General features: G+C 50.5%; 1 protein-coding gene across 2 annotated transcripts; it reads right to left on the bottom strand.

Moving 5' to 3' along the window:
* Positions 1-577: 577 nt before the first annotated feature.
* On the bottom strand, positions 578-27,294 carry SMG9 (SMG9 nonsense mediated mRNA decay factor). Of its 2 annotated transcripts, none has more exons than XM_032172708.2 (14): positions 26,954-27,294; positions 22,683-22,838; positions 20,037-20,111; positions 19,691-19,955; positions 19,500-19,597; positions 17,145-17,257; positions 12,528-12,639; positions 10,542-10,637; positions 10,027-10,112; positions 6,843-6,949; positions 6,062-6,169; positions 5,760-5,888; positions 5,294-5,438; positions 578-4,115 (listed from the first exon to the last, which is right to left on the bottom strand). In XM_032172708.2, exons 2-14 carry the CDS (start codon positions 22,830-22,832, stop codon positions 4,037-4,039), a joined length of 1,563 nt encoding a protein of 520 aa, XP_032028599.1. In that variant the 5' UTR covers positions 22,833-22,838; positions 26,954-27,294; the 3' UTR covers positions 578-4,036. The 2 variants fall into 2 exon arrangements, with proteins under 2 accessions (XP_032028599.1, XP_058282504.1); XM_058426521.1 differs by lacking the exon at positions 26,954-27,294 and adding an exon at positions 26,864-26,904.
* Between the last annotated feature and the right edge of the window lie 484 nt (positions 27,295-27,778).

Below are 27,778 nucleotides of genomic sequence, written 5' to 3'. Positions count from 1 at the left end.
AACCTCATTATCATTGCATCAGAGCATTTGACCACCGGCCATGCCCAGCTGGCTCGCAAGATCCCGTAGCAGGGCGTTTCTCCTTCCTCTGCTCCAAGATGGAGTTTGCCACCCCCACAGCTGCCACCCCAGCACCTTCTCTGAGGAGAGTGGGCTCAGCCGGATCCTGGATGGCTGCCAACAGTAGCTGGAGGGTCAGGCACAGGCTCTGGGGGACTGGTGGCAGAGAAGGAGAGCCTGGACCCTTGAGATACTGCCCACCCCTTCCCCTTCCAGCAGAGGCCCAGAGTGGGAAAAGAGGTCACCCCCGGTACCAGCGCATGACTGAACTAGACTCTACAGTGAAATAATGCTTTTTGGCTGCCATTCCCTAACAGTCGGCACTTCTCAGTCACTGGTGATAGAGACCAATCACTTGCATTAAGGAGAAAAAAAGATATGTATTGGCTCATTTATTTGCAAAGTTAGAGGACTGCAAAATGCTATGTGCCCAATGCAGACCTGGCACCTGAGGATGATGGTGGCATCTAACATTTATTGAGACTCAGCAAAGGTCGGGCACTGATATGGTTTGGATCTATGTCCCCACCAAATCTCATGTCAAATTGTAGTCACCACTGTTGGAGGTGGGGCCTGCTGGGAGGGACTGGATCATGGGGGTGGGTTCTCATGAATGGTTTAGCACCAGCCTCTTGGTACTGTCCTCACGATAGTGAATTCGTTCTGTGAGATTGGTCGTTGCAAAGTGTATGCCACCTCCCCCCTCTCTTGCTCCTGCTCTGGGCATGTGAAGTACCTGCTCCCACTTCACCTTCCGCCATGATTGTTAAGTTTCCTGAGGCCTCCCCAGAAGCCGAGCAGATGACAGCACCATGCTTCTGGTACAGCCTGCAGAACTGTGAGCCAATTAAACCCCTTTTCTTTATAAATTACCCAGTCTCAGGTATTTCTTTACAGCAATGCAAGAACCGACTAAAACAGACACCATTATCGTAAACTCAATTAATCACAACACCCCTAGGAGGTAGGTACAATCATCACCTTATTTTGCAGACAAAACAGATGCCCAGCAAGCTTTAGCAACTTGTCCAACGCCACACAGGTGGTAGATGGCAAAGCTGGGATCTGAACATAGGCAGCCTGGCTGCAGGGCTGATATTCTTAGGCTAAGTGCTGTGCTCATGACAGGCGCTTGAGCCCAGGCAGCTACCAGCACAACATGGCCTGCTCCAGTGTAGAAGCTGATTGAGCGGTGCTCATGTTTCCTGCAGTGGAGGGTGAGAAGGATACCGATGTATTCCTGTGTCTGAATTGAAAAGGGTGAGTTCCACCTGCTGGGAATGACGGTGAAGGGCCTAGAGAGCCACAAGCGGCAGGCATTCCTGGTGGCCAGGCCCATCTTGCAGCCCATCCTAGAGCAGAAGGCCCCCGTGCAGCAGCATATCTAGCTGGTGTCCACAGTGGCCTGCTGGCAGCATCAGCCTGAGTCCTCTGCTGGTTGTAAAGGGGGTGGCGGGTGACCTGTACATACTTACCCACTGTTCAGAAGGCTACTGCCAGTGTGACTCCTCTGTCAAACTGCCTCAACGGGCCAGCGCCTGCACAAAACCCTGGAGGTGGGACAGGGCCTTCGGATCAAGGTCACCAGATCACCATGGTGCTGGTGGTGGAAATGCTAGGCTGGGCTTCCAGAGGTGCCTCCTTTCACCCATCCTGGGCATCCTGGTCACCTGCAGCACCTCCTTCACCGCCATCTACTGGATGCTTCATGCCCCTGGATGTGGCAGCCAGGGACACCAAGAGTGTGCTGATTCAGACCTCCCTTGCCAACACTGACCACAAGATCACAGGTGAATCCAATCAACAATCTCAGCCCTGAGCTGGGCCAGCAGGAGGTGGCAGGTTAGGGCTGGGAGGGCACAGTTCTATCTGTCCCCAGCCGTGTGCTTAAAGGGGCTGGGACGGAAGAAACTGAAGCTCCAACTCTCCTGGACTGAGTTGCATGCTGTCTGGTGCTGTCTTGCTTTGGGTCTCCCATCTTTCTCTGGCCGTTGTCCCCACCACCTTTCCTACTCTGGCAAACCCCCAAATCAACCAGCAGGCAGACCCCCTGGGGAAGCAGGGGTGGGGATGAGACATGGGGCAGACGTTTGGACGAGGCAGAGAAGACCTGGGTTATCTAGCTGGAGAGGACGGTCAGGAGGGTTCTGTAGAGATCACGACAGTGGGGCAAAGGATTTAGAAGCATTTCGGTAAAAGGGCAGTGAATGTCACAGCTCTGAAGGGCCTCGAGGATGATTTTAATGTTGGAATAATGGCCAGAGAGGGGAGGCTCCTTGCCTACTATGGTCGGTCACGAAGTGGCTGCGCCAGAGCCTGTGCTGGGCCTCCTATCTCCCAGGCCTCAGCCCTCTGTGGAGACTGGCATTCTATCCACTTCTGGCCTGACCTTCCCTGGCCCTACTGAGTGCTTTCTTCACTGACCCCCGCCCCTCCCCAGTTCAGTTGTTTCTCAAAAGGCCCCGGATCCCCATGGTGTAAAACACCAGGACTGTATGGGATGCCTGAAAGCAGGAGGAAACCAAGGAGACAAATATGTGCCAAGGGCAGGGGGTGGGGAGGGCAATGGATGAACAGACTCAGCCAGCGGGACTGGAGCTGACTGCTTTACTCAACGGTGGGTTAATTTGGGGTGGCAAGACCAATTTGGAGACACACTTTGGGAAACCTCAAACTAAGATCACATACTGCATTTAACTGAGCAGATGAGGGTTGGTACTGTACCAAATCGCAGAGTGGATTTAACTGAGGGTAGATTCTGGATTTACATTAAAGGTGGGGGTTGCCGTTTCTAAGCAAGAGTAGATGAGGTTTACGAGAGGAAAGCCACTGTATTTAACCAACAGAAGGCACTGTCTGTATGGGAGACATGGTATTTGGATTAAGGGTAAGTACTTACTACATTTAAGGACAAGTTCTGTTTTTTAAATCAAAAGTAGGATTTTTTTTTTTTTTTTTTTTCGAGACGGAGTCTCACTCTGTTGCCCAAGCTGGAGTGTGCAGTGGCGTGATCTTGGCTCACTGCAACCTCTGCCTCTCGGGTTCAAGCAGTTCTCCCACCTCAGCCTCCCAAGTAGCTAGGATTACAGGCATGCGCCACCACGCCCAGCTAATTTTTTTTTTACTTTTAGTAGAGACAGGGTTTCACCATGTTGGCCAGGCTGGTCTGGAACTCCTGACCTCAAGTGATCCACCTGCCTCAGCCTCCCAAAGGGCTAGGATTACAGACGTGAGCCACCGTGCCCGGCCTAGGCATTGTATTTAACTGGGCATTTAACCCAAAGGCAGTTAACTGTCTTTAAGTGAGAGCAGAAGACACGAGGGTAGTTGCTGTACTCAGCTGCACGGTATTTTCCCATCCAAAACATACACAGGGGAGGCTTGATGCCACCCCAGGAAACAGAATAACCCCTTCTAGGGACTTCCTTCTTAGCAGAGACTGGTCTCCATCTGCCCACAAGGGCTGGGTGTCCAATTTGTCCTGCTTCCCAGAGCTGCATGTTGGGTAGAGGAGTAAGTGGAACATAAGAACAGGCTTGCATGACTGTTTATTTGAACCACCAGATCTGCTCCAATAAAGAGCTCTCCAGACCCTGCCTCACCTTACAGGGAAGGGCTTAGTCAGTGAAGAGGGGCCTGTTACTCCTGTCCCTTAAAAAAGGAGGTCAAGATGGAGCCCGGGCTTCCTGGTGACCATTCAGACTCCTCCCACTGCTTGTCCCTGTGGAGGACGTAGGACGGGCTGCGCCATCTCAGGTTTGGGGTGGGATCGCTCACAGTCACCCCTGGAACAGCCCCCAACTGAGGGTGGGGGGCCTGGCCCTGGACACCTCATGTCTCTGGGCCGGGAAGCCACGATCCCTCATCCATCAGGCCTGCTGCTGCTCTCCACCCCAGCGGGGGACGAACGTTTATCCTCCCTCGCCGTCCACTGTGGACCCGGGAGGTCCCCTGTGTGACATTCCTCTCCTTGGCCTCAGGCCAGCAGGCGGCTGTACTCTGCCAGAGCAGAGGACTTTCTCACCCCGTCCCAGATCCGGGCAGCGTAGTGGAACCTGTGAGGAGGTCAACAGTTGGGGCTGCCTGGCCGGGGCTCCCCCAGCCCAGCACCAACCTAGGACAGGTGGGGAAACTGGGGCCCCTTTTATGACTTGAGATGTGACTCTGAGCCTCTTGGAGACCAATCTCCTCGACTGGGATACAGGGAGGATCCTAACAGTGATGGGAGATGGCCCCACTTTTCTTAACTCACCCAGGTTAAGTGAAGCTGAAGGTTCCAGGGCTTGGACTAAGACCTCAAGTCTCTACCACCTAAACTTCTCCCACTCCACGCAGCTGGCTTTGTGGGTGAGGGTTCAGTTTCCACCTCCCTCCAGAGTCTTACGACATAGAAAACATCTAACAGCAGCTGCACAACCCACAATCTTCTCCCTCTCCCCTCTGGGTCCTAGTTTAGACCAATGGCAGGAGCAGAGCTGGGACTCAAAGCTCTGCCCCATCTCTGCCCTATAAGCCCTGAGGGGCTTCCTGCTGCTTTGTCTGCACTCCTGACCCCTTCCAGGCATAGCCAACTGCAAACAGATGTAGGGAGCCAAGTTAGAGGGGCTGCACCCAGTTAAGCTACTTATCTTTCCAACTTTTCTTTTTGAAGTAAGATGAGGAAGACCTGGACTCATATGCTGAGGGCTCTCGACAAAGAAGTAATGTAAAGTAGGGGCCACAGAGCTAGTGCAGAGACAAGCAAAAGCAGGGAGAGCAAGCCAGAGGCAGGAAACAAGGCAAATGCAGAAATGTGAACAATGAGACCCTGATGGCTTTCTGGTTCCCATCTGCTGAAGGGCCCTGCCTTCTGTGATCAGGTCCCTGGAATAAATCTTCCTTAAGCTAAATCCGGTCACTGGTCCTACTCCTAGCAATCAAATGACTCCTAGCCACAGATGTGTGGCTTTGCTAAGTAACACTTTTCTCCGAGCCTAAATTTCCCCACCAGGAAAACTGGTGACAAGGACCTACATGATGCTGGCTGATTAGGAGGATTCAAAGTCACAGGAAACAGCATGTTGCCACATCGGTGAGATGCTTACAAGACAGTAGCAATCATCACTGTTCCAGAAAAGGAATCTGAGATCTGGAGAGGAGGGGCTTCACGAGGTCATGCAGATCTAAGAGACACCCCCTTCTCACTACACCACGGTGGGGTGCCTTAGTTGCCCCCTCTGCAAAGAGCTCTTACCAGTTCTTCTCGGTGAGGATCGTGTGTGACAGCTGTGGCCGGGCCATGGACATCACTTGGCTCCGGAGCTTGCTCACCAAGGACTGGAAACTGGGGTGACCACGATACCCAGGCAGCAGGGAGAAGAGTGGGCTGGAACCAGGTCCTGGAAAGTTGGGGCAGGGAGGGTAAGAGGGATAGACTGCCAGGGTCTTTTTCCCAGTTAACAGCATCCTGGGCTTCAAGGAGCACCTGAGAGTTCAGCCCCGGCAGAGCTCTTCCTGTACTTTTATGACTCTGAAACACACTCCTAATAAAGGGTCCATGCACCCCAGGAACAAACCAGGACCTTCTCTTAGACCAGGTAGGCTCCACACTGCTCCCAAACCAGGGCAATCCATGTCGCCTCCTAGACCAGCGGGTGCTGGGTCTGTCTCTGATCAGGACAGGACTTGTCTCTCCATGAACACGTTGAGGGTAACTGTACCTGCTCTTGGTGGGTTTTCACTCTCTGCTTCACTGTCCATGAAGGGTACCAGGAATAAGTTGACCTCAGAGTCCAGGAAGTCAGGTGGAAGCCCCGGGAAGACATTGCATTGCAACATGGACAGAGTCCCTGGAGGAGAAAACGCTTCAGCCTTCAGGTACCATGTTGTGGGTTTGGGGAGTGGGAATCGTTGACAGTCAAGGCGAGATCAGGAGACTAGTCTGGGGGTAGAGACTGACCCACAGGGTTGGATCAGGAATTAGGAGGCTGACTAGCTTGGGGGGTGATGTGGGAACTCTCACCCTTGTAACGCAGGTGGGAGTGGGCCATGAGCTGGTCAATCATCAGGTGCATCTGCCGCAGCTTCCGAGGACAGAAGTCCTCTCGGCGAGCTTTGTTCTGTAAGAAGACTGAGGGTGGAAAGAGACGGGCCCTGTCAGGCAGACATCGCTTGGCTTCATGGACTCCCCTTTCTCACCCCAAAGACCTGCTGTTACCCCTGAGTTCAGATCACTGTGTAAATATTTACGTAACTTCACTTCACTTTAGCACCAGGCTAAAGTGTAGGGCAATGCTGGGGACCCAGAAGTGAGTCAGATCTGATTTCTGCCCCTAGTCTCTTTGAGGCCCTAGCGAGGGATCATAAAATGAACTGGGTCTTTGCAGAAGAGTAAAGCGGAGAAAGGATGAAACAGGCAAAGGAAAGGCATGTGCAAAGGCTGGAGGAGGGAGAACAGGTGGACGGGGCCACTCAGATGAACCCAACCTAATACTCATTTCCTGAGTTGGGAGATTCCAGGGACCCAGAAATAGGCAGACCTGGGCCCTGTCCCATTCCCATCACAGAGCCAGACACAGGCTCAGGGGTCATGCCCTCAACTGTCAGGATTGGACCAGGGCAGTAGGAACTTGGGAGGAAGGAGCAGCTAATCCTTTTTGACTCTGCTCCTCACAACTCTCAAAAGTGAGAGAACCACCCAGAACCCCACTCCTTCCCTCTCTCTCTCCACTTCTCCAACGTGCTCCTTTCAGCCCCTCATTTTTCCTCCTGCCCACCCCTCCAGTCCCCAGAAAGCCTCTCACCCAGGTGGGGGTAGTACTCAGTGCCTTCATCGGAGCCCGATGAGCTGCTGGACTCGTGGCTGGGGGATGGGGTGGAGGGCTTCACCATCTCTGCTGTCTGCAGGAACCTTGGGGTTTGGGGTGAGTGGCTGTTGCTCTTGCACTTGCACCCCAGGTCCCACAGCCTGGGACAGGGGCTTCCTTTGAGATTCTGATGAAAGCTATAGCCATGCTCAGAAAAATACCATATATACACCATGTTTCTCATAATTTCAGAGAATTCAGAGATAATCCTCTCAGATATCAATCCATGGACTTACATCAACTGTATACATTCTTTATGAGTTTACCCTATTTTTTTTTTTTTAAAAAGACTATTTCTTAGAACAGTTTTGGGTTCACAGCAAAACTGAGCAGAAAGCTCGTAGGGTTCCCACACACCCCCTGCACATGCGCAGCCTCCCCGACTATCAACATCTCCAACCTGAATGGTTCATTTAAGACTGATGAAGCTGCACTGACACATCATTATCACCTAAAATCCCTAGTTTACATCAGGGATCACTCTTGGTGCTGTACATTCTACAGGTTTGGACAAATGTATAATGGTGGGTGTCTGCCATTACAGCATCACAAAAGAATAGTTTCACTGCCCTAAAAATCCTCTGTGCTCTCCCTATTCATCCCTCCCTCTCTCCAACCCCTGATCTTTTTAATGTCTCCATAGTTCTGCCTTATCCAGACTGTCTATATAGTTGGAATTACAAGTACATAGCGTTTTCAGATTGGTTTCACTTAATCTGCATCTAATGATCCTCTGTGTCTTTTTATGGCGAGACAGCTCATTTCTTTTTAGTGCTGAATATTCCATTGTCTAGATGTGCCACAGATTATTTATCCATTCGATTTACTGAAAGACATCTTGGTTGTTTCCAAGTTTTGGCAATTATGAATATAGCTGCTATAAATATCTGTGTGGCTGAGCACGGTGGCTCATGCCTGTAATCTCAGCACTTTGCAGGGGCTGAGGCGGGCAAATCACCTGAGGTCAGGAGTTCGAGACCAGCCTGGCCAACATCTCGAAACCGTGTCTCTACTAAAAATACAAAAAAATAGCCGGGCATGGTGGCACACACCTGTAGTCCCAGCTACTTGGGAAGCTGAGGCAGAAGCACTTGAACCTAGGAGGCGGAGGTTGCAGTGAGCTGAGATTGTGCCACTGCACTCCAGCCTGGGTAACAGAGCGAGACTCTGTCTCAAAAAAAAAAAAAAATCTGTGTGGTTTTTGAGTGGAATTTTCAGTATATGTTATTTTAAAATAATTTTTTAAAATAGGTAAGAGTACATAAACCTGTTTTCTAAGGTAAGGGATAATGGGATTGCTAAAATACGGGGACATTCTCCTCACACACGCACAAACACATCTACAATCTCAAGCGGCTCCCTACTCTGAGAAGCTCACCTGTAGACAAGAGCTTAAAAACAAGGCTCTGCCATGTGCCGGCCTAAGCCAATACCCCCACCAGAAGGTAAACTCCCCAAGGAGTTTTATCTGTTTTCTCTCTTTTATCTGTTTTGTTCACACCTGTGTCCCTAGTGCCCAGAACAGTGCCTGGCACACCTAAATGTGAATGAATCCCAGATGGTGGTTGGAATGGGTGTTTCTGAATGAAGTCACAGCGTAACTGCATTAAATCTGGTCAGAACAACCAACTCCCCAGCAAGCCTTTTTTGCTGTTGGCCAGACCCTCAGCTCATCCCTGTCCCCAGGGTTACTAATACAAACACTAAGTTTTCTTCATCAACTGCTTACTATGTAACAGGGACTAAGCTGAATTCTTTAAATTCCTTAACTCACTGAATCTGCACAACATAATTCTGCTGATGAGGAACTGAGGAGGGAAGAGACACATGCCCAGCAAGGGCTAGGATTCGAAGGCACTGCCTAGCTCTGAAGGCACCTGCTTCCTAATTTCATTTCTCCTCTCCCTATAAGCTCCTGTCCCTGCCTTCTGCCTGGTCCCTGTGCCCAAAGCTGCTTCCCCGAACACCTCCCAGCGGTCTCCTGGGGCCTGAAGCCAGGAAGAGCCCTTGTGGCCATAGGTTCTGAGCCAGTCTCTTCTGGGGGCATTTCTGGAAACTGTGGCTGCTTCAGGCAGGACTCCTGCCAGGTCCTGCCTCCCTGAGTACCAACAGGAGGGCACACGAGCCTGAAGGAGATGAACAGCAAAACTCCACGGACCAGACAAGCCAGCTCCTCATGCTCCTTATTCAGCAAATTTGTAGTAAATATCTACTGTGTGCCAGGCACTGTGTGAGGTACTGGGGCTTACATTCGAATGGGGGAGAAAGATCATAAGGAAAGCTACAGTATCCTATTAAGCAGAGGTAAATGCAATGAAGGAAAACACAGAAGCGGGGGAGACTAACAGGGGATGCTATGTTAGATGGTCAGGGAAGGCCTGAAGTTGACTCGAATGGCACGAGGGAGAGAGTCTGAGGAGATCTGCGGGAAGGGTATTTCCCACTGAGGCGGAGTGCAGAGGTCCTGGGCTGCAGGAAGAACAGCCACAAGGCCCTGTGGCTTTAATAAAGGGAGTGAGGGCAGGCGCAGTGGCTCATGCCTGTAATCCCAGCACTTTGGGAGGCCGAGGCGGGTGGATCACCTGAGGTCAGGAGTTCAAAACCAGCCTAGCTGCCAACATGGTGAAACCCATTTCTACTAAAAATGCAATCAGCTGGGCATGGTGGCAGGTACCTGTAGTCCCAGCTACTCGGAGGCTGAGGCAGGAGAATCACTTGAACCCAGGAGACGGAGGCTGCAGTGAGCCAAGATTGTGCTACTGCACTCCAGCCTGGGCAACAGAGTGAGACTCCGTCTCAAAAAATAAAAAAATAAATAAATAAAAATAAAGGGAGCGAGGGGAGGCAGTGAGAGAAGTCAGCAAGGTAACCAGAGGGCACAGGACTTTGTAAGCCATGCACGGGCAGACTTTGGATTTATTCTGGTAGATATGTAAAGTCAGTGGAGGGCTATGTGTGTGTGCAGTGCTTTGAGGAGGAGGTTAGATGGGGGTGATTTGCTCCAACTTACATTTTAAAAGGGTCCCTCTGGCTGCTGTCCCTTGAGTCAGTGGCTCAGTCTCTGGGCCTTTGTCTCCTGCCTCGTTCCTCCTCCCCACCCCCCAACCCCTCAGTTCCTCACCTGTAGAGACTGAGGTCTGTGAACCAGTCCTGGACGACAATCACCACATGGCAGACCGTGAAAAGGAAGGCAGCAATCTGGAGTGACTGAGGGTGGGCAGGAAGGAAGGGAGGTGTTGCCCAGACTAATCAGGAGTCCCTGATCCCAGGACTCAGTTCAGGAGGCAGCAAGGCAAGGAGCCTTCAAGCAGCTACTGTGTGCCCAGCACTGTGATGGCACTTCCCTTACAGGCCACCCCTAAATCAGGAAAGGTGGGATTTATCACCCCCATTTTACACAGGCAGATGCTGAGGCTTCAAAGGGGAGGGGGTGGGAAAGGACTTGCCTGAGGGGCAGAGCCAGGAGTTAAGCCAGTTCTGACTCTCAATGTTGTCCTCTTCCTACAGCCCTTGGGGCAGCCAGGGCTCTTATGAAGCAGAAACTAAGTGGACCACCCATACCCAGCTCTCCAGATCCTGGGAGGATGGGGGTGGGGATGTAAAACCTCAGTCCTGGGTCTGGCTTGGCTCCCTCACCTGCATCTCAACGTAAGTGTGGGGAAGGTTGTACTCTGGAGGCAGTTTGCGGTCATTATTGATGAGATGGTCTAGGATAGAAGGGCTCAGGATGGGCTGCAGCAAGGAAGAGAACAGAGTGTCGCTCACAGATACCCAAGTTTCACACGCTCAAGGCAAATACATTGTCTATCTCAGGACAAAACAAGGTCAGAAACAAAGGCAGGCAATTTCTAATTAGAACAGCAAGAGGAAGTTAAAGAAAAAAAACTCAAGCTGATACACTTTTCCAGCTCCTTTACAAATCACTGCTGCTCACAAGCGCCTCATGCCCAAAGAGAAGAAATTGCTTTGTGCTAAGGAATTTTTAACGTTTACTCAAATGAGTCATGTCCCTTAAAGACTCATTTTGTTGTCAGTTGTTTCATACACTTTCAAAACTTTGCTAAGATAATTACTTAGGTAAAAAAAAATGATTAGTGTGAAAACTGGTGAGAATTTTAAAAACTGCATCAGTATGTACAAGAATCGGTGGTGAGCTCACCAGACTTTTTTTTCTTAAAGGAACATTCAATCAAAAAACTTTAAGAGCTAAATTAAATTAGCTTGATAGTCTACTGGCTTCTCACTGCAGTGAAATTCTTTTAGAAAGGGGCTTTCACAACTGCTGGCTTTCTCAAACCCTAAACATTGAGCAGTGCTCTATTCTGTCTTGTTTAACTTCTGTTCTCCTCTTCACACGTCTCTGACTCAGACCACAGCCAGTTTGGTTTGTCTCCAGGTCTCCATGGCCCCTGCACAGGGCCTGGCACACAAGGCTCACATCACATTTGTAGATTTTCCACTCTGTGTCATCAATGCCACAGTGACCAGACCTCTGTCCCACCAACTATGAGTGCCAACTAAAGGGCCAGGCCCTGTGCCCCAGCTCTCACCCCCAGAGCCAGGGCTCTGCTCTGAAGAGCTTCGGGCAGGTAGGGAGTGGGAACAGTCACGGTGGCAAATCACGTGCTATGGTGGGAGATGCATATGGGCAACAGTGGAAGGGGAGGGCTTCTGAGAGGAAGACTCCACACCCCAGTGGAGTCTTGAGGAACAAGGCATTAGCTAGGCAAAAACGCAGGGCGAGAGCCTACTGTACTGATAATGGTATTAATCGCTAAGGGTATTTAGCACCTAACTCCTGTTGGGTGCTGTCATTAGGACTTCACTTGCATCAATGCACTGAAACCTCACAAAACCCCTATGAGGCAGGCAATATTGTTTTTCCCAGTTAAGAAAACTGAGGAATGAAAATAAATAACTTGACAAGGTCACACAATTTGTTGGTGGTTTCAGGTAAAAACGAGATATGCAAAGTTCAGAGAAGAGAGAGATCAGTGTGTGTGTGCTGGGGGTCTCGTGGCTCCTCCACAGGCGAGGATAGGCAGTCTGAGGGAGGCAAGCCATACCCTCCGATTGCCAGCTTAAGCAATCTGGACTTTGCCTGAGAGCAAGGGAGAAGCCGAGGAAAAATGCCAGGTAAACGCAGGAGCAGTCAGTTCTAATGACAGTGATGAGCCTGAGCACTAACCTTGTGCCAGGTCCTTGCCACGCACTTTGCCTGGATTGTTCCACTGAATCCTTGAAACTCCTAAGAGGCTGAGTACAGTTATCATCCCTACTTACAGATAAAGAGCTGTGGTTTAAGAGAGTTTAAAACTGAAAGTCACCCAGCTGGTAAGAATTAACAGACAGGATCAGAACACACATTCTCCAGGGCCCACACTTTTCAGCACTATTCTAGAAATCCTTTAGGCTACTGTGTAGAAGGCGAATGAGATGGGGGCAAAAGTGACAAGAGACTAAGGCCCAAGAAAAGACACAGTTTGCCCCAGGGCAGCCAGCATGTCCATGGCTTGACTGGAAGCACATGGAATCCACGCAGGGTTCTGGCTTAATCACATTCCAGGAAGAGGCTCAATGCAGGATGTGGCAGGGTGGGGCAAAGGCAGGCGGGGCTGGCACCTGTGTGTCCAGGAAAACAATCCGTTCTTGGGTGATAAAGAAGTCGATGCCACTTGTCTGGTTGCCCCCTCGTTCCTTCATTTCAGCGCTCTGGGCCCGGAAAACGTAAGTCCTGTGGAGAGGAGCAGGCAGGGGTGCGTGAGAGCTCTGGTTCTCAGCCTTGGATGCATCCGAAGTGTGACCCTGTGAGCTGAGCATGTGAGCCGTGGTGCCCTGCCTGCTCCCTAAGCTTTCCATCTGTGGCCCATGTCAGGGGGTGGGAGGCAGGGGTAGTGCATGTTTTGAAGCACATAATTTCACTCCTATCCATAAACAGATCCATTAGTTCAATTAATGAAGCCAGTACACTGAGGTGTTGAAGGGCAGAGACTCTGCCAGTCTGCCAGGATTCAGATCCCAGCTCTGCCTCTTCCTGGCTGTGTGGCTTTAGGCACACTCCTTAACCTTTTTCCATCAGTTTCCTCATCTGTAAAATGGGGATAACCACATGATCAAAACTCTGTGTATTACTGTGAGGTCGGTATGTGTAAAGCCCTTAGAATAGTAGTGCCTGATATATAATGATATATACTTTTAGCTGTTAATTATCAAATAAACCTGCTAGATCCCAGGCATTGGAGAGAGAGCACTGAGTGCCCTCCACTCCCACAGTGAGAGGGAGTTTGGGTCTTGTTCTCAGCATCTTCCCCTGTCAGGTGAGTCTCCCTCACTTCTACGTGTGCTGGGTGCTAGGAATATGAGGGCAAAGCAGGCAGAGCTGGGCCTTGCCCTAAACCACTAAGTTCAACTTGGTGACTCTGACTTGGGCAAAGTGATTGTACCTTTTGAAATCTGTAAAATCAGGGTAATAGTACCTACCTACCCCAAGATGTATAATCTGTTGTCTGACACAAAGCAGGCATCCCTCCTCTTTACAAACACTATACGGAAAACCTCCTATTTGCCAGATACCAGGATATAGCAGTGAACATAAAAGACTAAGTCGGCTTCTGTGAAGCTTCTGGTCTAGTTTACAAATTACCAGAAATCAGTAACTGTGGGTGTTAGAAGAGGCGTGCAGTGCTCCAAGTGCAGATTGCTTAGCTGGTAGAGCCAGAGAGGGCTGCCCTGGAGAGGGAAATGACAATGCTGAGGGTGAGAGAGAAAGAGGGAGTTAATTGGCACTGGGTGGGGGATGGACGCAGAGGAAGTTTGTATCGGCAGAAGGCAGGTGGCTTGTTGTACCAGGACTCAAAGACCAGCATGGCAAGAGCAGAAAGATGGTGCATGTGGGAGGGGAGGGAGCAAGAAGAGGCTACACAGTCCCTTGTGGAGCATGGTAAGGCTTTGGCCTATGAGCCTGGAGAAGCTGCTGGAGAGATATAAGTAGAGGAGTGACAGGATCAGACTGTGGTTTGAAGGGTAGAAAAAGTGGAGACAGGCTTACAAGGCCCAGTGCCAGAGTGCCTGTCTGCATGTCTGCCTGTCTGCCCCTCTGGCCTTATCTCCTACCACTCCCCTTCCAAGGCTGCCACGTCCTTCTGCACACACTATGGGCAAGCTCCCACTTCAGAGGCATTGCCTGTGCCAGTCCCTCTCACTGGAATGCTCCTCCCAGCATGCTTTTTCTCAAACACTCCCCTTAGCAAGGCCTTCCCTCACCATCCTATTTAAAACTATAACCTAGTCCGGGCAACATGGCAAGACCTCATCTCTACAAAAAATAAAAAAAAAATTAAGCACGTGGTGGCTCATGCCTGTAATCCCAGTGCTTTGGGAGGCCAAGGTGGGAGGATCACTTGAGGTCAGGAGTTTGAGACCAGCCTGGCCAACACGGTGAAACCTTGTCTCTATTAAAAATACAAAAATTAGCCGGAAGGAGTGGTGCACGCCTGTAATCCCAGTTACTCGGGAGGCTGAGGCAGGACAATTGCCTGAATCTCGGAGACAGAGGTTGCAGTGAGCCGAGATTGAGCCACTGCATTCCAGCCTGGGTGACAGAGCGACACTTGTCTCAAAAATAAAAAATAAATAAATTAGCCAGGCATGGTGGTACACAAATGCAGTCCTAGCTACTCACAAGGCTGAGGTGAAAGGATCACATGAGCCCAGTCTGGGCAACACAGTGAGATCCTGTCTCTACAAAAAAATTAAAAAATTAGTTGGGCATGGTGGTGCATACCTGTGGTTCTCAGCTACTCATATGGCCGAGGTAGGAGGATGGCTTCGGCCTAAGAGTTCAAGGCTGCAGTGAAGCCATGATCACGCCACTACACTCCAGCCTGGGTGACAGAGCAAGACCCTCATCTCTTAAAAAATAGTAATAATTTTTAAAACCTGTAACCTAGGCCCAACATCACCTCCCTATAACCCTTTCCCATTTTGTTATATTCTAACGTGCCAAATAGTGTGTTTATTTTGTTTACTATCTCCCCTATTAAAATATAAGCCCCACGAGGGCAGATTTTTTCCAGTTTTGTATACGGTTGTATCCCCAGCACCTAGAACAGTGCCTGTGCACAGTAAGCAATTAATACAGTACTTGTCAAACTGAATTCAATCAGGCAGACCAGATAGAAACCTCTTGGTATCCTCCGTGTAAGATAATAATGGCTTGGACTAAGGCGGTGGGAGTGAAGGAGGGAAGAAACAGATGAATTAGAAAGAGAATTAGGAGGAAGGCCGGGCGTAGTGGCTCACACCTGTAATCCTGAGACTTTGGGAGGCTGAGGTGGGCAGATCACCTGTCAGGAGTTCGAGACCAGCCTGGTAAACATGGCGAAACCCCATCTCTACTAAAAATATAAAAATTAGCCGGGCATGGTAGTCCCAGCTACTCGGGAGGCTGAGGCGCAAGAATTGGTTGAACCCAGGAGATGGAGATTGTGTTAAGCCAAAATTGTGCCACCGCACTCCAGCCTGGGCGACAAGGCGAGACTGTCTCAAAAAAAAAAAAAAGAGAGAGAACTAGGAGGCAAAACCTAGACTTGATGAAAAGAGTTGATACTAAAGTCTACCACACCACAGGCTGACGCGGCTCAAAAAGACAAGCTGGGCGATAGGATTCTCTCTATCTCAGGAATCTGAACTGAGACCCATGGGGAAAATTTGCTAGTTGGGGTGAAAAGCTGAAATGGAAAGAATGTTATCTAAGACCTGGAGCTATTCCAAAATGGAGCCAAACTGAGTCATGAGTGAGCAGAGAACAGGAGGGAGAGAGGCAGAGGAACCTCACAGCTCCAGCTCTATGGGATGTGTATTCACACCAGTGGTCTTCACCTTTTCTAGATCTCCATCAGCCCACTCTGATATCTGGTGCAAACTAGGGACCTTTTCCCTAGAAGAAAAGCCTGACTGCAAATGTGTGTTGTAAAATTCTGCATATGGCCAGGGGTGGTGGCTCACACCTGTAATCCCAGCACTTTGAGAGGCCAAAGCGGGAGGATTGCTTGAGCCCAAGAGTTTGAGACCAGCCTGGACAACATAGGAAGATGCCATCTCTACCAAAAAAGTTAAAAACTAGCTGGTGTGGTGGCATGCCCCTGTAGTCCCAGCTACTTGGGAGGCTGAAGTGGGAAGATCACTTGAGCCTGGGAGGTAGAAGATGCAGTGGGCTATGATCATGCCATTGAACTTGAGCCTGGGTGAAAGAACAGGATCCTGTCTCAAAAATAAATAAATAAATAAAAGTATGCATATACTGTTAAGGGATTAATGGACCCCTGATGCTCATCCATGGAGGCCAGGGTAGTATCACCTGCTTTACAAAAAACAGATCCCTGTATTTCTAGGTAACTTCAACGTGTCTCTGTTCTTTACCACCCCAGTGGCTACCATCCATTTTCATTCCCCATTTTGATTCTTCCTTAATGTGTATCTCCCCCACTCCCAAATTCCTACCTTTTTCCCTTTCCTTCTCTGCCCCCAGTTTCGGGACCTGTTTCTTAAGTTCTCCCCTCCCCAAAACCTGCTCCTGTGCCCTTATGCTTTATCTTCATAATCACATTCCATCCTTACTCAAGAATGTTGTTCAGGCCAGAGAATGCTCATGTGTGATCCTCCCCAGCCTAGAGAAGCAGAGCCATTTTCCCAAGGTGACACAGTAGGACTGAGGCTGGTACAGAAACCACTCTCTGTCTCCAGATCTCTTTCCCCACTCTATTTCTCAGATTGTATCAGCTACCATTCTGTGAGTACTTGCTCTATGCCAGGTGCTCATTAACTTTTGCCTTCTTGATCTTATTTTATCCTCCAAAAATCTATTTGGACAGGAGATACTGGAAATGAAGTGACCTGCCCAAGGTCAACCAGTTATGTAGCAGGGCTGAGCCTCAGGTGGGGCCAAATCCAAAATCTTAACAACTACATCATCCCACTTCCTGTCTAGGGCCTGTACCATTTCCTGGGGCCAGGCAGGAAGGGAGGGAGAGAGGGAGAAACAGGATTGGATGCCTTGGAGGTACACAGATTTAGTCCAGCCCATTATCATCCTCATCTCATGAAGACACTGAGGCCTAGGGAAGAAAAGCAACTTTCCAAAGTCCTTTGGTAACACCACTTGCAACACCCAAGCCCACCTTGCCCCTGCCCCCGGTGGATGCCCACCTCCCTCCTGCACCCTACCTGATAGCCCCTCACCTCTGGTCCTCCTCTGGAGTGTTGGCTGACAACAACGACATGACCATGGACTTGCCTGTCCCCTGGAGGCCCAGGACACCAACCACCAACACATCAGTCTGATCCAATAGGTACTGTGGGAAAATACATAAATAAGACTCTGACAAGTCTGTCAGTTGCTGGAGCTGGAATGAGAGGGGGGACTCCAGAGACCCTTGTGGCTCCCCCACCTGCCTTATCATATATGAAGAGAAACTCCTATGGTCCCAACCCCTTCAACTAGGCATAGGGCCTCTGTTCCGTGTCATAGTAGGATTATGTGAAATGTTTTAGACACAAAGAACAGTGTCTGTGAGAACTCTGAAGTCGAAAAGAGCCTAGCATGGTCAAGAAGCTAAAAGGAAGTCAGTGTGGCTGAATACAGTGGGAAAAAGGGAAGTCTGATCTTGGAGAAGTGAAAGTGAGAGTCACAGAACAGAAGGGTAGGTTGGAGAAGATAGGACTTGGTGACTGAGGGCTACTGGCACAGATTCCTGGCAAACCTGGGAAAGCACATGAAAGGGAGTGGTGTGCAAACAGGAGCCACCGAGGCTTTCGTCTGTGTGTGTGTGTTTTTTTTTTTTTTTTTACATTCATGTGCTGTTGTCTGTGGGATTTAAGAGCCCCTCTGGAAATTACTGAGACCAACTCTGGGCCACCAGCTCTGCTGACTTTCACCACCAGGGGGTGTAAGAGACACTCCTCAAGGAAAACAGCTACGTCCTGAACTGTGGCTAATGCTCCTTACAATTACCTTAAAAATTTTTTTTTTGTTTTTTAAAAGCAAATCCTATAGGTCAGGTGTGGTGGCCCACAACTGTAATCCCAGCACTTTAGGAGGCCAAGGCGGGAGGATCGCTTGAGGCCAGGAGTTCAAGACCAGCCTGGCCAACATGGTGAAATCCCGTCGCTACCAAAAATACAAAAACTGGTTGGGTTTAGAGGCTCACACCCGTAATCCCAGCACTTTGGGAGGCCGAGGCAGGCGGATCACCTGAGGTTGGGAGTTAGAGACCAGCCTGACCAACATGGAAAAGCCCCATCTCTACTAAAAATACAAAATTAGTTGGGTGTGGTGGTACATGCCTGTAATCCCAGATACTCGGAAGGCTGAGGCAGAAGAACTGCTTGAACCCAGGAGGCGGAGGTTGTGGTGAGCCGAGATTGTGCCATTGCACTACGGCCTGGGCAAGAAGAGCGAAATTCCATCTCAAAACAACAAAAAAACCAACTATCTGCGTCTAATGTTGCACACTCGTGGTCCCAGCTACCTGGGAAGCTGAGGCTGGAGAATTGCTTGAACCTGGGAGGTGGAGGTTGCAGTGAGCCGAGATGGTGCCACCGCACTCCAGCCTATGCAACAGAGTGAGACCGTCTCCTAAATAAATAAAGCAAATCCTGGGCCCAATCAGGATTTAATGTGCTTTAACACATTAAAGCAGAATATCTAGGGATGCCCTGTTCAATCAGTAGGCATTGATTATACATGGCTATTTAAATTAAATAAGATTAAACAACATTAAAAATTCTGTTTGGTTGTACCAGCCACATTTCAAGTGCTCTAAAGCCACATCTGGGCATAGTGGCTACCATACTGGACGGATAGTTCAAATATATATGATCTTCATCACTGCAGACCTCACTGCTGGGATGGATGGGGGGCACTCTGGGGGAGTGACATTCAAAACAGTTAACACTGAGACAGCATGGATTTCTTGTTCTTTTTGTTTGTTGTTTTTGAGACAGGGTCTCACTCTGTTGTCGAGGTTGGAGTGCAATGTCATGATCACAGCTCTCTGCAGCCTTGACCTCCTGGACTCAAGCGATCCTCTTACCTCAGCCTCCTGAGTGGCCTGGATGCCTGCCACCATGCCTGGCTAATTTTTAAATTTTTGGCAGAAATGGAGTATTCTTATGTTGCCCAGGCTGGTCTTGAACTCCTGGACTTAGGTGATTCTCTTACCTTGGCCTCCCAAATTGCTGGGATTACAGGCATGAGCCACCAGCAAGGGTTTCAACCAAAAAAGAAGGGTATTGGGGCAGGGTCCAAGAGACTCCCCTCTGTGGATGGCACGGGATATCCCAGGGGTCCTGGGGTGGTAGTGAGAGTACCTCTTTACCAATCAGTACCAAAGTAGTTCGGTATTTTACCAACTAGCAAGCACAGCTGAGCTAGTTGAAATTCCGCTCTGGTTAGGTGAGAATGTTCTGATTCCACCCCCTCTCACTGCTGTAAGTTGCCTGAAAACCCTCCAGTCTGGTGTTGCCTACAAAGAGGTGGAGGATCAGAGGATGCAGGACGTGAGGAAGCTCAGGCAGGGTGGGACCCCTCGGTACCTCAATGGCACTATCACACCAATTCATCTGGTCATCCACCAACTTGATGCTGTGCTTCATGCGCTCTGGGGGCAGTAGTTTGGCCTGACCCACGACAGCTGGAGATTGGAGAAAGCAGGAGACAGAGGATGCAGTAAGGGTCTGTGAGGAGATGCCAGTTCCCAACCCGGTCCTGCCCAGCCCCAACTCACGGTCCATGGCTGCTGGTGCGGCAGTGCCCATGCCCCGGTTCTGGATCTGGTACACAGGCTGTGTGGGTCTCTGCCCCTCCTTCTCCCCCTTGGGTGGCACAGGGGCTGCAGGGGGTGGTGGGGCGGTGCCCTCAGGGGTAGAGGCACCTGTCACAGCCACAGGCCCCTTCCCCTCCTCTCGTGGCTTCATGAGGACGATGGGCTTCTCCAGAGGGGCTGGAGCAGGCGGGGCAGCAGGGGCTGTTGGAGGTGGTGGCTGTTTTGACTACGGAGGTAAAAATAAATTCCATCAGTGGGGGCAATCCCTTCCCTAACAGCTCCCCCTCCTCCCTCCTTCTCTGCTCACCCGCTCTGCTGGAGGTTTTGAGAGGATGATGGGGGTTTTCTGCATGACGGAAGTGCTTGTCTCTTCACTGGCATCCTGTGGTGAGGGAGGGCAGTTACTCAGGAATGGCTCACTGGCTCTCCTGGACATTCCAGATCTTTATGTGCCATGAACTATTCTAAATGCCGAAATATATTAACTACCTTGAACCTACCAACAGCCTTGTGAGATAGATACTATTATTACCCCCACTTTACAGATGAAGAAAATGAAGCCTAGAAAGGTTAAGCAGATTGCCCAAAGTCACAAAGCCCAGGCAGCCTGGCTGCAGAACCAAATCCTCAAGCATTCTGCTCAGCTGCCTCTGCGAGGCAACAAGCCCAGGTGGAAAGGAACTAGGAGCTAGACAGGTCTGGGTGCAAACCTGGTCCTGCCTTGTGTTGGCTGTGTGAACTTGAATAAGGAACTACCCTCGCCACCTTCACTTATGCCTCATTTTCCCATCTGTGAGTGGGTATGGGAATTCCTTCCTCACAGGATTATTATGAGGATGAAAGGAGATAGAACTCATCAAGTGTCTAGCATGGCACCTGACACATGGCAGGTGCTCACTATGTGAGAGCTGCTGGTGGCACTTGCTATCCTGATCACCTCTGCCTCAGCCCCCTCCTGCTCTGGCACAGCTGGCAGGCTGATCCCATGCCTTGACCTCTTCATGCCTCCCCAACTCACCCTCAGTCTGCTGAAGAGGGGAGAAATCTGAGTCTGAGTCCCGTTCTTTCTCTGGTTCTTTGAGTAACCTCAGGAGAGTCTTGACCCCTAACTGCGTCTGTTTCTTCACCAATATACTGAGGACACTTCCTTAAACCCTGCTCACTTCACTGGCTTATGGTGAAGAACAAACAAAAAGATGATGTGAAAGTGCTTCGAAAAGAAGTTTCAAGGGAAAAACTACAGGAGGAGAGGCTGTGGACTTCCAAGAGGCTAGGAAGTGGGAGATGATACAGGCTGAGTATCTCTTATCTCAGATGCCTGGGACCAGAAGTGTTCTGAATTTGGGATTTTTTTGAACTTTGGAATATTTGCATATTTACTGGTTGAGCACCCCAAATCCATCTGCAAAGCTCCAATAAACATTTTCCTTAAATGTCATGTTGGTGCTCAAAACATTTGGAATTTTGGAGCACTTCGGATATTCAGTCTGTACCCGGGATGAACGCTGTGAGGGTGGAGAGAAGACACACAGATATAACCAGGCGGCAGAACGTAAAGCACTAGTGCCTGACTAGCGCAGAGGAAGCAGGGGAGAGGCGAGGGAGGCATTCAGGACAAGGCCCAATGGGCTGTCACTGATATGGGAGAAAAAAATGGGAAGAGGAAAATTGGTAGAAAGATGCTGAGGTCAGCAGGGGTCAGCAGGGGACACAGAGGATAAGAAGCGCATGGGTGTGACAGGAGGCTGCCAGGGCTCAGTAGCACATTTAGAGACAAAGATGAGACTTAGGAGTTGCTTGTTCAGGGATTAAACCTGACGGTGTGGAGGGGTAGCATTCCCCAGGAGGGCATTATGTGGAAGGAAGAGAGACTACGTGTTCTCATTTATGCTGTGGCCCAAGAGAAGGAGCAAGTAAGAGCCCAGCTCACTGTGAATAAACTATTCTTCATGTTTGTACAGTTGTATAGCTCAGAAGCTGGCCCCAATTGTTACCTACTTCCACCCTACCAGACATCTCTGAGGTGGACAGGGCCCTAGAGAAAAAAGCCCAGGGGGCAGGTTCTGGCAGTGAGTCACCTAAGTACAGGAGGGGAGTAAGGCAGGGCCTGGGCACAAGCCGATCCCTCCTGATTCCCAGCCCAGGGCGCTCTCTATAGCAGGCAGAGCGATGCTATATGTGAGACTAAGCTGGACCTGGATCTGAGTCCTGGACCCAAAATTTATTGACTCTGATTTTGGAAAAGTCCCTTCACCTCTGGGGCTCATTTTCCTCATTAGTGAAAATCTGATCTATCACAGAATCTACTTCATGGGGTAGCTGTAAGGGTTCAGAAGACCCAAAGGATGTAAACGACTTTGCAGAGTGCAGGCACAGTATAGGTTGCTCAGTAAAAAGCAGCAGAAACAGTTGTTATTATGACATGACTCTTTAAAATATGAGCTATGGCACCTCTCAGCTCAAACTCTCCAATGCCAGTTTCACTCAGTGAAATACAAAGTTCTTTCCAAGGCCTACCAGGTCCTACATGATCTGGCCCCAGTTACCTGACTTCATCTCCTATCTCTCTCCCTCCCTCCTCATCCATCGCAGCCATCCTGACCTCCTCTGGCTACTCCTTGAACACACCATATATGGGCCACCTCAGAGCCTTTGTGCTTGCTGTTCTTTCTGTCTGGAATGCTGTTCATCTCAGATGTTGGCATGGCTTATTCTCTCATCTCCTTCAAGTCTCTGCTAAAAAGTCACCTCTTCAGAGAGACCTTTTCTGACCACGTTATCTAAAACAGTCTCCTTTATCACTCTCCACCTTCTTTATCCGTGAGGGCGGTAAGTTTTGTTTACAGATATATCCCCAGCATCTGGATTAGTGCCTGGCACATGGCAGATGCTCAATAAACATTTGTGGAACCAAATAGATACACGAATGCTACTCCTGGGTCCAGACACTCACCCGTCTCTCTCTTTCCCATGGTGCAATGTAGTCCCTCTCCCGACCACCAGGCCCAGAGAGATTCTGGGGGCCACCAGAGCCAGGCTCCTTCCACCGTCGCCGCCGCTCTATCCCATAGAGTCCAGGCTGACTGTGTCCAGACTCAGACATGGCCACCTATGGAGGGAATGAGGGGATTTCAGGATGACAGAGTCTCTTCCTACCCTACTTGGCATATCCTAGGCTGTATGAAGTCCCTTCTTTCTTTTCTTTTCTTTTTTTTTTTTTTTTGGAGATGGAGTCTCCCTGTCGCCCAGACTGGAGTACAGTGGCCTGATCTCGGCTCACTGCAACCTCTGCCTCCCGGGTTCAAGCGATTCTTCTGCCTCAGCCTCCCAAGTAGCTGGGATTACAGGCATCCACCACCAAGCCTGGCTAATTTTTGTATTTTTAGTAGAGATGGGGTTTCACCATGTTGGCCAGGCTGGTCTCGAACTCCTGACTTAGGTGATGCACCTACCTTGGCCTCCCAAAGTGCTGGGATTACAGATGTGAGCCACTGTGCCCAACCAAGGCTCTTCCTTTCTTCTTTTTTTTGAAACAGAGTTTTGCTCTTGTTGCCCAGGCTGGAGTGCAATGGCGTGATCTCGGCTCACTGCAGCCTCCACCTCACAGATTCAAGCAATTCTCCTGCCTCAGTCTCCTGAGTAGCTGGGATTACAGGTGCCCACCACCACACCCGACTAATTTTTTTGTATTTTTAGTAGAGATGGGGTTTCACCATGTTGGCCAGGCTGGTCTCGAACTCCTGACCTCGGGCAATCCACCTGCCTCAGCCTCCCAAAGGGCTGGGATTACAGGCGTGAGCCACCATGCCCGGCCAAGGCCCTTCCTTTCAACAGAGCTCTGGGCCTGTGGTAGCAACTGCAAGCTGGCTCCCAACATCCACTCCTGACTTCTTCCAAAAAAGTAAAACCCTCAGCTCTGAGCTAGGTGCATGGCTATCCAGAACAAACTTCTCATCCTTGTTTATAGTTAGGGGTGGCCATGTGAGTAAGTACTTTCTGGCTATGGTATGACACTAGAAGGGTGGCTTGGCAGCTTCCAGAAACTTCCCTTCACAGACTCTGGTACATGCCTTTTGGCCCTTCCTCCCAGTGACAGGAATGTGGGTGTGGAAGTTGGAGCTCAAGCAGCTATCCTGGGCTGTAAGGCAATTTAATGGAAGGTACAATAAAACGAGACACAAAAGTTGGGGGGTTCCACGTTAACCTTGAATTGCCTACTTCGAGAGGCAGTGAAAAACAAATACACATCTCTCTCTTACTTGCAGCCAAAACTATTCCCAACTATTAAAATGCTCCAACATAAATAAACTCATAGGGGCAAGTTCACATAAAAATAGGATATTCTCCTTACCAAAATGCAGCAAGGCATTTGCTTACAAACCAGCAATGTGATCCTCAGTCCAACAGCTACTCTTGATTAGCCATTACTAGTGTATGTCATGGTGGGGCTCCAGCCACTTACTAGTGTACGTCATGGTGGGGCTCCAGCACTCAAGGGCCTATTTTCACCTGGTATCCCAGTACATTTCAGTGTCTGCCTTCCCTCACAGTGAATTTCATTTCAAGGTGTCTCCAGTGTTTATTCTATTTGAGATGTTATATAATGTCTGGCTACCTATGCAACCCACTCTTCAGTATCTGTTTACAGGTCCTTAGAGAGTTTTCCCAGCTGTTCACGCATCAGTCTAGGGTGGTCTTTGACTACTTTAACGGTTTGTAGAACTCAGTGGGGCTATCTGCTCAAGCTCAGAGGTCAGGCTGCCAAAGTGTGACCTAGGTGCCAAATCTGGTCTGCCTTCTGTTTTCGTAAATAGAAAGTTTTATCGGAACATGGCCACATCCATCAATTTAGAAATTGTCTGTGGCTGCCTTCTTGATGCAATGGCAGAGCTGAGACAGACAATACAGTCTGCAGGGCCTAAAATAATTATTCTCTGGCCTTAACAGAAAGTTTTACTGAATGGCCGAGTATGGTGGTTCACACCTGTAATCCCGACACTTTGGGAGGCCGAGACAGGAGGACTGCTTGAGCCCAGGAGTTCGAGACCAGCTTGGGCAACATAGCAAGATTCTGTCTCTATAAAACATTTAAAAAAGAAAAAAGTAGCTGGGCGTGGTGACATGCACCTGTAGTCCCAGCTACTTGGAAGGCTGAGGTGGTGGGATCACTTGAGCCTGGGAGGTCAAGGCTGCCATGATCATGCTGCACCACTGCACTCTAGCCTGGGTAACAAAGCAAGACCCTGTCTCAAAAAAAAAAAAAGCAGAACCCTGTCTCAAAAAAAAAAAAGTTTGCTGACCCTTGCTTAGCTTGGAAGTATCTGTTAAATCCCTCCATGAATCCTCCCCAGCCCCACCTCATAATGACATAAACAGGTCCCTTCAAGACTCTCCAGAACGGAAGGGTCTGTTTACAAGATGCAGTCATAATTTTGCTAGCCAGACAAGTGGCTTGTCTAGCTCCTCTCTTACTGTGCTACATGACCTCTCCCCCAGCCACAAGCCAGGTTGAAGACTGCTTTCCTAGACAGAGGAGGACAAGGGCCTGTTTACAGATGCTTAGGGAAAATGACTCATTCAATACTGAAATGACTGCTTACAGTCTCGGATGGAGATTCTCCCCAGAATCTAAGACTCCTCCCTCCCTTGCAATTAAGTGTCTTTCCACATTATTCTGAAATCTACCCGGTGCTTAAGTACCTGTCTTCATGCCTCAATTGGGATTCCGCCCAGCCCTGAAGTTTCTGTTTACCGGCCTAGGAGGATGCCCTTTCCTGTGCAAAGTAAGCGCCCCTGTGTGAATGCTTTTTTTTTTTCTTTTTTCTTTTTTTTTTTTTTTTTTTTTGAGACGGAGTCTCGCTGTGTTGCCCAGGCTGGAGTGCAGTGGCGCAATCTCAGCTCACTGCAAGCTCCGCCTCCTGGGTTCACTCCATTCTCCTGCCTCAGCCTCTCCGAGTAGCTGGGACTACAGGCGCCCGCCACCACGCCCGGCCAATTTTTTGTATTTTTAGTAGAGACGGGGTTTCACCGTGGTCTCGATCTCCTGACCTTGTGATCCGCCCGCCTCGGCCTCCCAAAGTGCTGGGATTACAAGCGTGAGCCACCGCGCCCGGCCCCTCCCGGGTTCAGGCAATTCTCCTGCCTCAGCCTCCCAAGTAGCTGGGATTACAGGAGCGTACCACCAGGCCCGGCTGTTTTGCATTTTCAGTGGAGACGGGGTTTCGCCATGTTGGCCAGGCTGGTCTCCAACTCCTGGCCTCAAGTGATTAGCCGGCCTCGGTCTCCCAAATGATGGGATTCCCCGCGTGAGCCACCGCACCTGGCCTCCCTGTGCCCTTTATTCTGGGAGCTTCCACAGTATCTGAATGTGGGGAGTTCCTCGGAACTTAAGAGCCCACCTAAGCCAGGTGTGGAGGATACAGTGAGCCGAGATCGTGCCACTGTACTCCAGCCTGGGCGACACAGCAAGACTCTTGTCTCAAAAAAAAAAAAAACAAAAAGCCCACCCACATGCAAGCTGGGGACTTCCAATGCTGTTTCCAGGCTCCTTTGGGGGATTCCCCCCAAACTCAGGAAAGCTGGTCTATTTAAGTGTCTACTGATGGACTTCTAGGGTGACTTCCCGAAAATCAACAATCGAATTTACATATTTTGGGGGAGTGTCTCCTCAGCACTTAGGCATCGCTTCACACACTCCCTTCGGGGATGTCCCAGAACCTCAGTGACTATTTGCAAATATTTGGGGAGACACTCCCGATTCCTGAGCATCTAAGCCCACTTCGTGGGGCACTCCCCACCCCAGAACTGTAGTCGATTTGCACATTTTCCTAAGGAATCCCTAGAATTTAAACTTCTCTCTACGGGGCTCCAGAAGGGGGCCTCCCCCGGATTTAGGCATTGATTTACAAAGCTTCCCTCGGGGAACCCAACTCAAGTTTCTCTTTACACGTTATTGGGGCGGCCTCCCCAGTACTTGAAGGGCAGTTTGCAGGCTCTACTTGGATCTCGCAGAGCAGAAGTTGCTCATTTACACGTTATTTCCGTCCCCCGCCCCCATTCCTGCCAACCCAGTATCGAATTGACGGTAGCCGGCCCCCTACTCAGTGCCGCACCCCCGCCGGACGTCCCAGCGACCTTTTAATGGCCAAGGCGGGGGCGGCGCCTGCCGGCGCGCCCCGCTCCCCGCCTGTGCGCTAGCCTCGCGCGGGCTCGCGGCCCCCTTACCTAAGGCGGCTGCTGATTGGTTCTCGGGGCGCGGTGTGCGCTCTCCCGTGACTGGAGTCAGGTGGGGGCGGGGAGGCTGACCCAAGCCACCCGCCTGCAAATGGCGTCTGGGGACCAGGAACGTGGGAAGGAGAGAAAGTGGGCACTCCCCACTCCGAAACCGGCCTCGGCGTCCGGGTTGCGGCCCCTAAGGTAAGCTGGTCCAAAGGAGGAAGAGGAGGAGGAGGGGGTAACGCGGGACCAAGCTGAGATCAGGTCCCTCAGGTGGCTGGTCGTGCGCATGCGCTGAGGGCTGGACGCTCGAGAACTGAACGCGCGCGCCGGGCTGAGCATGCGTGGATGGAGGCGGTCGGCTTCAGCACGCATGCGGGTTCTGGAGGGGGAGGCGGGAGGACGCCGCGGCTCTGACTCAATGCCCGTGCGCGCGGTTGGGGGTTGAGGGTGGGGAGGTGAGTAGGGAAATTGATACGCCGAGGAGCGGGCGGCAGGGAGGGCGGCCTGGATCTGGGGTTCGAGTTGTGCCTCTTCAGTGATGTTGGCGGGATGCGGTGGGGTGGGGCGACAGGGAGGAATTTCACTGTTCTGGGCTGAGTGCCAAGAACACATGAATGAATCAGACTTGGCGTGCGCCTTGGAAGACACCCCGGCCTGTGGAGAGACTGCCAGGGCCTCAAATCACTTAGGAAAGGGCGCGGGTCCGGTTGGACCTTGAAGGACAGGCAGGCGAGGGCACTCCAGGGAACAGCTAAGCAAAGGCGGCGAAGACCCCGGGGGAGAGGTCTAGACTGGCTTGGATTCAGGGTCCCCCCGGGTGGGAGGTGAGGA

This window comes from Hylobates moloch, unplaced genomic scaffold (genome assembly GCF_009828535.3).
Source record: "Hylobates moloch isolate HMO894 unplaced genomic scaffold, HMol_V3 SCAFFOLD_13, whole genome shotgun sequence".
In the NCBI taxonomy this organism is placed as follows: Eukaryota; Metazoa; Chordata; class Mammalia; order Primates; family Hylobatidae; genus Hylobates; species Hylobates moloch.
This window is presented reverse-complemented; position numbering and strand designations above follow the sequence as displayed.